General features: G+C 36.7%; 1 protein-coding gene across 1 annotated transcript; it reads left to right on the plus strand.

Annotated features, from left to right (window-relative positions):
- Positions 1 to 4,619: 4,619 nt before the first annotated feature.
- Positions 4,620 to 9,592, plus strand: LOC136229727 (uncharacterized). The gene is made up of 7 exons (XM_066018631.1): positions 4,620 to 4,727; positions 4,968 to 6,125; positions 6,552 to 6,813; positions 7,261 to 7,877; positions 8,010 to 8,782; positions 8,936 to 9,063; positions 9,121 to 9,592. Exons 1-7 carry the CDS (start codon positions 4,620 to 4,622, stop codon positions 9,411 to 9,413), a joined length of 3,339 nt encoding a protein of 1,112 aa, XP_065874703.1. The 3' UTR covers positions 9,414 to 9,592.
- The last annotated feature ends 1,400 nt before the right edge of the window (positions 9,593 to 10,992 follow it).

Genomic DNA, 10,992 nt, shown 5'->3' on the forward strand with positions numbered 1-10,992 from the left:
TATTATTATCCAATTAGGTTATTTATTATTATCGTAAATATATTAGATATATAGTGAGATAATAATTAGGGATCCTATTCCGAATTGGATTCCTATTAAGTAACCTATTCCTATCTAACTAGGGTTTAGATACAAGCAACTATATATACCCCCTCCCTATAGGAATTTCGACTAAGCCTATCCCTCCCCCTTATAGTGATTTTCGAAATTGCTAATTAGAGAGAGAAAAAGAATTCCCATCCCCTAGTTCGTGGACAAGAATTCATACGGCATTCCATCGATTGATTAATCTTATTCATCCCTCTTTCTCCTTGATCTTGTGTTGGTTAATTAGAGGCAATCTAATTTGGTTGCATCTCATAAGGGTTGATTTTATCTTAACCTCACCGTATTCTACTTTGCGGTTGGAACCTCGGAGAAGAATTGTGGGCGCTTCTTTAACAACGGTAGATTGTTCATCGAAAGGTATTCCTTCTTATCCCTCTTTATATGAAATAACGATTAACGGATCCTATGGTTAAAAGGAAATAGGCTAAAAATTTTTATATTTCCGCTGCTATACCTTAGCCCTAATTTCCTTCAATATGCACTTCTTAGACTTCCATTCGGTAAGAACGTTGAATTTCTCTACTCGAATTGATGCCTTGATTGCAGCATTGGGTTGGCAAGAATTCGTTAATATGCGTTTCCCGCGTATTAATGAATATGTGGTGGAATTTTTGGTCACTTTGTCCATGAACAAGAAGAAAACTTCAATTTCTTTTAGGAATAATGGTATCCCTTACACCATTGACTATGAAGCAATGGGAAATATGTTTGGTTTCCCTACTTCTGATTTTTACGATAAGCCTAAAGATTTTGATAATGATGCAGTTTGGCAAACTCTCTCGGATCAAGATTATTTTAATTCGAAAAACACTTCAAGCAAGTTGATTAAGGACAATTGTGTGTTCTTCTTTCATAAGTATTTAAGTTTCTCCTTGTTTGGTCGTGTTGAGGATTGATAGCATTAGCATAATATTTGATAATTTATTCCGTGCTTCGAGGGCTAGTACCATTCAAATCCCTCTTTGTAATTTTATCACCGCAATTGTGTTGGGAGCTCGGGGTGAATTGGCCGAATATGACATGTCCACCTACCGTGGGTATGTTCCGCTTTTGGACATCTCGGCTCTTGAGCGAGCTCATTTATTGATTCCCCAAGGACCTCCCGTCTTTATTTCCTATGCTACCCGTATTGCCCATCTTCGTGGCACTATGGGTGGTGGCGCTTTAAGTTCTCAATTTGTAGGTACCGAAGGCGGCGGAGATGCGGAAGGAAAGGAGGATGTACCACCGGCTCAAGCACAACCCCAAGCACCTCAAGCAGCGGATTATCCGGTAGATTTGCGGAGGATTTTGGACCAAATCAATTCCAACAATCGTCAAATGAATTTACGCATTGATGATTTCGTTGAAAACAATATGGTGATGAATGACAACCTCAACCTTTTGAGGCGTGAGCATAGATCGACTCGGCATCGGATGCTTTCCTTTTTCCGATGCCGCAATATGGAGACATCACCTACACCTCCCGATTCACCACCTCAAGCTTAGGTTGTTTTCCTTTCATTTTATTTTTATCTTGTTATATGTTTGGTACAATTTTCATTTTCTTATGTTTGGTACAATATTCAATTTTTAATTTTATATTGAATGTTTAATTTGCTCAATTTCAATCTTTGTTTCGTATTCTATGTTTTCTCCATTATTTTTGCACCAATGAGGACATGGTCCCATTAATATATGTATGTCTCCCCCCACACTTAAATGGTCCCAACACGCTTTGTCCTAACCATGGTGATGGTGTTTTTAGGGTTTGAGAAGAAGAAGAAGAAGAAGAAGAAGTTGAGAGAAATACCAAATCTTGAAGAGGAGGTTGGGGGTTGTGAATTGGAAGTGATTGAAAATAGGAAATTGGAGTGAATAGATTGGGAAGAGTAAAAGTAGGTTTTTGGGGAAAAGTTTAGAGTAAGGGATTGGGTAAAAATAGAGGTGATGTGAGGTTTGTGTAAGAGGTAGGTTTATATAGGGTTGTATAGGTAGGTGAATAGGTAGAATAGGAATAGGAATAGGCAAAATTTGGTGGCAAAATCGGATTTAATAGGGCAAATTTTACGCATGTCGCGGCCGCGAATGGCATAGCCGCGGCCGCGGCACGCGACTTTCAGGCAATTTTCGCAATGAAAAATGGCCAAACTTGCTGGTCATACCGAGAATTTCTTAATTCTCGATAGAGAATTGGTTGAAATGGCCAATTTTGGTGCCTTTTGACTTGGTTTATGTATTTTTTGTTGTGGAATGGTTTCTGAACTTAATATTAAGTGTTCCTGCACTTAAAACTAAAATAAATGACATTAATTGCAAGGAAACCCAAAGGTTTAACCTTAATAAATTAAATTAAAATAAATTTATTATGAAGAATTAATGAAACTTAAATGTGCATTTATGCATATAAGTTGAGAGAACCATATTAAATGCATAATAAGTGCATGTTAATACATATTTAATACATGAATTGAATTGATTAAATGTAAACTTAATTTATTAAAAATAAATTGAGTTACAAATAGAATTAAACGTGAATATACGTGTGGAAAAATAGAAAACCATATTAGTTCAAGTGAATCCTTTTTATCTTAATTTGATTATGAAAAATTAGAACGTACTCATATGAAATATGCTAAGTATATATAATGGATCAAATGGATAAAAATTAAGAATTGAAAGAAATAAGATCTTTATTATTGTAACATATGTACAAATAATGAAAACAAACCAATAATTAAAACAAAACAAAATATATACAAAAATAAAATGAAAAACAGAAACTATTCTACATATTCATCCCTATCTAACGGGATATTTCTGGCCTTAATACGATCAATTTGAAACTGCACGAAAGTTTCACGTTTCGGTGCAGACAGAAATTGATGTGATATCAAAAGCACAAGAGCATGGAACAAAGGAGCTTGGAGTTAAGGAGCCTAGTAGAAGCATGAGGGATCCATTGGAGCTGTCAATTGGACCTATGACGAAGAATCGTGCAAAGAAAGACCAACAAATGCTTAATGGACTCATCTTGAGCTTCTTTAAACAAGGAATGAATTCTAGCGAAGTCATTAAAGATGGTGTGTTTTTGTGTTGTATCCAAGCCCAAGCCCATAATAGTGATATGTAAAAAGGTTGATCATATTTTAAGAGAAGTTTTGGACTTGCATGTGTTTGGCATGTGCAAAACCCATTGGGACTCATTAAAATTAATGCTATAACCTTATAGGTTTGATTGGGCTTATTTCTAGCTAATTAAAAGGCCCAAATAATGTTAATTAGTGGGCTGAAATTGGGCTCTAAAGGACAAAAACGAATTTAATGTTTTTCCTTGTCTAATTAGGATTTCTTTTACCTTGGTGCACTAGGATTCAACTTCCTTTTTAGTTTAGGTTTAGGTTTATTTTGTAGCCTATATAAAAGCTTGTATTCTTCATTATTTTTATCAATCAGAAATCAATATTTTTATGAACAAAAGTTCTTCTTTTCCTTTGGGAATTATTTTCAATCCGGGATTGAATTCTTTATTGTGAGCTTGAGAGACCGGGTCATCATTCTTGCAATATTATCTTGATCGTGAACAAGTATTTTGGTAAGGTACTTGTGAATCGCCAAACACTCAGGTTCCAATTTAATTATTCAAAGGTGTAAGGTCAGATCTCCTTTCATTGTCTTTAATTCTTTGGGATTGGTTTGTTATCACCAATTTATGTTTGTTATTTGATTCTATTAATTCCTTAAGATAGATCGGGAAAACTTGTTGATTTGGTTATTATCTCTTTTTCATAACCAATATCACATCAATTGGTATCAGAGCTTTGGCTCTTAAGGAATTTGTTGTTTTTGTTTTGTTTGTCGAAATTAAAAAAAAAAAAAAATTACCCCAATCTAGAGTCTTTAATTATTGATCGAGTTCCTCATATCTTTGCATCTAGTTATTTAGGTTCTTAGTTGTAGCGAACTGATTATTTTTGGATTCTATTCTTACTAGCCAAACCCATTTATGTGTGTGAATTTCTTCAATTTTTTTTTGCATGCTAAATCATTAGTGCAAGTTTAATTTGTTAATCAATTCCAATCTAGTTTAAAAAAAAAGGAAAAAAAAAGAAAAAAAAAAGGAAAAAAAAAGGAAAAAAAAGGAAAAAAAAAAGAAAAAAAAAAAAAATCGGCTCATTGTTTGTACTAAAGTTACAAGTTTTCTAGAATTTGCATGCTAAACACACATTCTTAAAATTTCTTTCAAACATTTGTCTCTTCTTCGAAAATCGTCTTTTATTCTATTCTTAGTGTGCTAAACTTTGGTTATCGTTACAATATTAGTCTTCTTTGCTTCTAGTTTCTGCTCTACTTTATTTTGTCATTCTTTTGCTTCATTGGCATTTATATTACCCGAGATAATCCTTGTGATCTATCAAGATAATATAAAAGAGTGATTGAACCGGTTGTGAGGTACTTCTTTTACTTTCTTTTTCTTCTTTTCTTGCTTTAGACTAGATTTCACTTTTCTTTCATTCTTTATATATTTTGTCATGTCTAACGAACCTAAAAAGGACAACGTTAACGATGTTGATTCTAAAGAATGGCAACAAGCTATTGTAGGTGAGATGAAGAGGTTAGGGGCTATTGTGGCTGATTTGGTTTCAAACCAAAAGAAATCAAGCCAAAAGAAAGGAGGACGCGGGAGATTGAATTTTGATGATGAACTATCCGAGTCTGAAGAGGAGGAGCAGTTTGGATACCGAAAAAGGGGTAACGATCGAAAAGATAGTAATCTTAATGCTATCAAACTTAAAATGCCTACTTTTCGAGGAGCTAGTGACCCAGAGGCGTATCTTGATTGGGTACGAAAGGTTGAAACAATCTTTGACATACATGAGTATTCCGAGGAGAAGAAGGTGAAACTTGTAGTATCCGAACTAACTGAATATGCGGCTGTTTGGTGGGACCAATTAAAGCGCACAAGAAAAAGAGATGGTGATGAACCCATAAGAACATGGGGTGAATTGAAGAAGGTCATGAAAAAGAGATTTGTGCCGGCTCACTATTATAAGGAGTTGTTGAAAGAACTCCAATCCATGTCTCAAGGTAACCAATCTGTTGAAGATTATCACAAACAATTGGAGATGGCACTAATCCGAGCTGATATACAAGAAGATGAGGAAGCTACCATGGTTAGATTTCTCATGGGAATGAAGAGGGAGATTCGCAACCCTCTTGAGCTACAAACTTATTTCCACATGGACGAGATGCTCCATAAAGCGATAAAAATTGAGAGACAACTTCAAGAGGTTGAGAAAGGGAGATCAAAGTTCAAAGGCACTACTTCCACTCCATGGAAGTCAGATCCAAGAGGTAATTTCAAAACTAAATCTGAATTTAGCTCTAAAAGTGACCAAACGCCTCAGGTTGATTCAAAAGCATTTGGGAAGTTGCAAATTGGTGGAACTACTCCAAAATACAAAACTACTGAAAAACCCACAAGAACTCGTGAAATTGTGTGTTTTAAGTGCCAAGGGAGAGGGCACTATGCAAGAGAGTGTTCGAATCAAAAGGCGATGGTTATGAAGCATGGTGAGTTAATATCCGAAAGTGAGTCCGAACATGAATCAGATGATATGCCCACCTTAGAAGATTGTAGTGATATAGAAGAGGTGGATAGTAAAGGAGGACATGGAGTTAACTTAGTCACTCGTAGAACATTGAAGATGGGAGTGAGTGGTGACATTGAGCAACGAGAGCACATCTTTCATGCTCATTGCAACATACTTGGAAAAACATGCTTACTAATTATTGATGGAGGAAGTTGTTGCAACGTGGTAAGCAATGTGTTAGCAAGCCGATTAGGGATATCAACAATTCCACATCCCAATCCTTATCGGTTACAATGGTTGAATGATAGTAACGAACTCAAAGTTACTAAACAGGTGCTTCTGAACTTTTCTATTGGTTCTTTTTCTGATGAGGTATTATGTGATGTAGTACCTATGCAAGCATGTCATGTGTTATTGGGGAGGCCTTGGCAATTCGATCGATCAGCACTACATCATGGTCGAACAAATAAATTTACTATTGCTAAGGATGGGAAGAAGTATATTTTGCCACCTTTATCACCTCCTGAAGTGTTTGAAGATCAGCTCTACATGCAAAGAATGTTACAAGAACAATCTGTGAGAAGGGAAAAGGTTAAGGCGAGAGAAAATAAGAGTGATAAAATCAGTGAGGGTGTGAAGAGAGAAGAGGTGAGTGAAAAGGCATTAGTGAGGTCGAGAAATGAGGGTGAGAGGAGAGAAAAAGAGAGGAGCATTAACAAAAGCCAAAATCTATCTTTATATGCTAAATTGAGGGATGTAAAGCAAGCTGATTTTGAAAACAAAAATTTATTATTATTTTATTGTAAGAGTTTTCGTTTATCTTCTGTAAGTCAGTCTAACCTTCCTTCTAGTATTTCCCCTCTTTTGTAGGAATTCAAGGATTTATTCCCCGAAGAGATGCCTAATAAGTTACCCCCGATTCGAGGAATTGAGCATCAAATTGACTTTGTTCCCGGAGCACAAATTCCAAATCGACCAGCCTATAGAAGTAACCCTGAGGAGACAAAAGAACTACAAAGGCAAGTCGAGGAACTAATGGCAAAAGGGTTGATTCGTGAATCTATGAGTCCGTGTGCTGTACCAGTCATCCTAGTACCAAAGAAAGATGGAACTTGGCGGATGTGCATCGATTGTAGAGCCGTCAATAAAATCACGGTAAAGTATCGTCATCCTATCCCTAGGTTAGATGATATGTTGGATGAATTAAATGGGGCTGTTATTTTCACTAAAATAGATCTTAAGAGTGGGTACCATCAGATTCGCATGTCATTAGGAGATGAATGGAAAACGGCTTTTAAGACTAAGCATGGTTTATATGAGTGGTTAGTTATGCCTTTCGGTTTAACAAATGCACCTAGTACTTTCATGAGATTAATGAATCATGTTTTGAGAGAGTTTATAGGTAAATTTGTTGTTGTTTATTTTGATGACATTCTTATCTATTCTAAATCTGAGGCAGAACACATAGAACATGTTAAGGTTGTATTAGATGTTTTGAGAGAACAGAAATTATACGCTAACCTTTCTAAGTGCTCATTTTGCATGGAGAAAGTTGTGTTTTTGGGTTTTATTGTTTCAGCACAAGGAGTTTCTGTTGATATTGAAAAGGTGAAAGCCATTCAAGAGTGGCCAACGCCAAATTCAGTTACCGAGGTGAGGAGCTTTCATGGCTTGGCGAGTTTCTATAGGAGGTTTGTGAAGAACTTCAGTACCATTGCCGCACCACTAACCGAGATAATAAAAAAGAATGTTGGCTTTAAGTGGGGCAAAGCACAAGAGGATGCTTTTGAGATGCTTAAGGCAAGACTAACTTCTGCCCCCGTTTTAGCACTTCCAAACTTTGATAAATCGTTTGAAATTGAGTGTGATGCGTCGGGAGTAGGGATTGGTGCTGTTTTAATGCAAGAGGGTCGACCTATAGCCTTCTTTAGTGAAAAACTTAGTGGTGCAACCTTAAACTATCCCACTTATGATAAAGAACTCTATGCATTAGTTAGGGCTTTGCAAATGTGGCAACATTATTTATGGCCTAAAGAGTTTGTGATCCACACCGATCATGAATCCTTGAAACATCTTAAGGGTCAACAAAAATTGAACCGAAGACATGCCAAGTGGGTGGAATTTATAGAGACGTTTCCTTATGTGATTAAGTATAAGCAAGGGAAGGAAAACGTAGTTGCTGATGCATTAAGTAGGAGAGTTAGCTTATTGAATGTGATGCATGCTAAGTGTTTAGGATTTGAGTATATCAAAGAATTATATGTTGATGATCTAGACTTTGCATCTATTTATAAAGCTTGTGAACTTACTGCTTTTGGAAAATTTTATAGACATGAGGGCTACTTATTTAGAGATAATCGATTATGCATGCCTAAATGTTCACATAGAGAATTTCTTGTGAGGGAAGCCCACGGTGGAGGCTTGATGGGGCATTTTGGGGTTGCTAAGACTTTGGACATGATTTCTGAACATTTCTTTTGGCCTCATATGAAACGTGATGTGGAAAGAATATGTGCTAGTTGTATTAATTGTAAGAAAGCTAAGTCTAGAGTTATGCCTCATGGTTTATACACTCCATTACCTGTGCCGAATGAACCTTGGACTGCTATATCCATGGATTTTGTGATGGCTTTACCTAGGTCTAAGAGAGGTAATGATTCCATATTTGTGGTTGTAGATCGCTTTTCTAAGATGGCACATTTCATACCATGCCATAAAACTGATGATGCTATTAATATTGCTAACTTGTTCTTTAGAGAGGTTGTTCGTCTGCATGGGATGCCAAAGAGTATAGTTAGTGATAGAGATCCTAAGTTTTTAAGCTATTTTTGGAAGACTTTGTGGAATAAATTGGGGACTAAACTGTTGTTTTCTACTTCTTGTCACCCTCAAACTGATGGTCAAACCGAAGTAGTAAATAGAACTTTAGGACAACTTCTTAGGGCAGTTATTCAAAAGAATCTTAAGTCATGGGAAGAATGCCTACCATTTATTGAGTTCGCTTATAATAGGGCTATACATTCATCTACTAACTTCTCACCATTTGAAATTGTTTATGGTTTTAATCCTTTGACACCATTAGACTTGATCCCTTTGCCTGTTGATGAAAGGAAAAGTTTAGATGGAAAGAAAAAGGCAGAAATGGTGCTTAAGTTACATGAACAAGTGAAACAACAACTGGAGAAGAAGAATGAGCATTATGCAAAGCAAGCTAACAAGGGTCGACAATGTGTTCTATTTGAACCCGGTGATTGGGTGTGGTTGCATATGCGCAAGGAAAGGTTCCCCGCTCAGAGAAAATCAAAGCTACATCCTAGAGGCGATGGTCCATTTCAAGTAGTCGCACGAATTGGGGATAATGCCTACAAGCTCGACTTGCCAGGTGAGTATAGTGTGCATGCAACTTTTAATGTGGCTGATTTATCTTTGTTTGACGTAGGAGATGAAGATTTGAGGACAAATCCTTTTCAAGAGAGAGGGAATGATGTGATATCAAAAGCACAAGAGCATGGAACAAAGGAGCTTGGAGTTAAGGAGCCTAGTAGAAGCATGAGGGATCCATTGGAGCTGTCAATTGGACCTATGACGAAGAATCGTGCAAAGAAAGACCAACAAATGCTTAATGGACTCATCTTGAGCTTCTTTAAACAAGGAATGAATTCTAGCGAAGTCATTAAAGATGGTGTGTTTTTGTGTTGTATCCAAGCCCAAGCCCAAAATAGTGATATGTAAAAAGGTTGATCATATTTTAAGAGAAGTTTTGGACTTGCATGTGTTTGGCATGTGCAAAACCCATTGGGACTCATTAAAATTAATGCTATAACCTTATAGGTTTGATTGGGCTTATTTCTAGCTAATTAAAAGGCCCAAATAATGTTAATTAGTGGGCTGAAATTGGGCTCTAAAGGACAAAAACGAATTTAATGTTTTTCCTTGTCTAATTAGGATTTCTTTTACCTTGGTGCACTAAGATTCAACTTCCTTTTTAGTTTAGGTTTAGGTTTATTTTGTAGCCTATATAAAGGCTTGTATTCTTCATTATTTTTATCAATCAGAAATCAATATTTTTATGAACAAAAGTTCTTCTTTTCCTTTGGGAATTATTTTCAATCCGGGATTGAATTCTTTATTGTGAGCTTGAGAGACCGGGTCATCATTCTTGCAATATTATCTTGATCGTGAACAAGTATTTTGGTAAGGTACTTGTGAATCGCCAAACACTCAGGTTCCAATTTAATTATTCGAAGGTGTAAGGTCAGATCTCCTTTCATTGTCTTTAATTCTTTGGGATTGGTTTGTTATCACCAATTTATGTTTGTTATTTGATTCTATTAATTCCTTAAGATAGATCAGGAAAACTTGTTGATTTGGTTATTATCTCTTTTTCATAACCAATATCACATCAGAAATTGAGGCCCTGCTCGAAAGACACGTTTCACAAGTCCTTCGCGCTCGAGAAATTCATAGTCAATTGTCGGGAAGAATTCATCATCACTCCAGGGAACATCAATAGTACCCTTTGAACCGAGAATTATTCCACAGATTATATTGCCGAACCCAATCTTCTTATCTTTGGATCGAGAAGCGGCGACAAGACCTTCCATCAGAATTTTGGAAGAATCCACTGCATTGCCCTAGAATATATCTCCAAGAACATATAAATCAGTGTCACGGACTACACTACTGAATGTGAGCCGAATAAACTGTGACACAGAAATTTGTGCAAATACAGCATGGAGTTGGAGCGAAAAGAGTGATTATAGGCGAGTTTTGAATTGAATCGCCAGAATCCAGTGAGCATTCTCCAAATGTCCGAGGATGTCATGTCTCGTCCAGGATGACATTTGATTGTATCCCTCGGGGGAAAACCAAACCAAGCATGCAACTCGGGATAGCCGAAAGTGAAGATTTCGCCTTCTCGACGAAAACTGAGACGTACTCGTCGTTTATTAGTAAAACGCACGGTACAGAAGAATTCGAGTATCCAGTCGACTATTATTGGAAATCGCATTTGGGCGAATTTTGTCCACCCTAGGCGCTCCATATAGCGGCTCATGTCATCAGAAATGCCTAATTGGCTATTAAGAAATTCATCCATATACAACATTCCGGTGAAGAATTTGTAACGGTGATTCCAATAACGCCTACCTTCATCGTGGTTGAAGATAGGAAAAGGCGCCCCATATCGCTTGGATAAGTCTGGGCGTTTGTTGATTGAGGCAGCGTTGTGCCTAGATGGTTTGTATTTGGCAGGCATGGTGCAAAGTTTGTGTTACTTTAGCAAAGAACGGTATTTGTGAAGAAAAATCAG

The sequence above is a fragment of the Euphorbia lathyris genome, chromosome 5 (genome assembly GCF_963576675.1).
Source record: "Euphorbia lathyris chromosome 5, ddEupLath1.1, whole genome shotgun sequence".
NCBI lineage: Eukaryota > Viridiplantae > Streptophyta > Magnoliopsida > Malpighiales > Euphorbiaceae > Euphorbia > Euphorbia lathyris.

Excerpts from the sequence above, each read along its gene's own strand:
- LOC136229727 (XM_066018631.1), top strand. The coding sequence starts at position 4,620 with ATGTCTAACGAACCTAAAAAGGACAACGTTAACGATGTTGATTCTAAA. Across the intron at positions 6,126-6,551 it reads CTTGGCAATTCGATCGATCA|GAATTCAAGGATTTATTCCC; the intron begins GCACTACATCAT and ends CCTCTTTTGTAG. Across the intron at positions 8,783-8,935 it reads GACTTGATCCCTTTGCCTGT|GGTGTGGTTGCATATGCGCA; the intron begins TGATGAAAGGAA and ends ACCCGGTGATTG.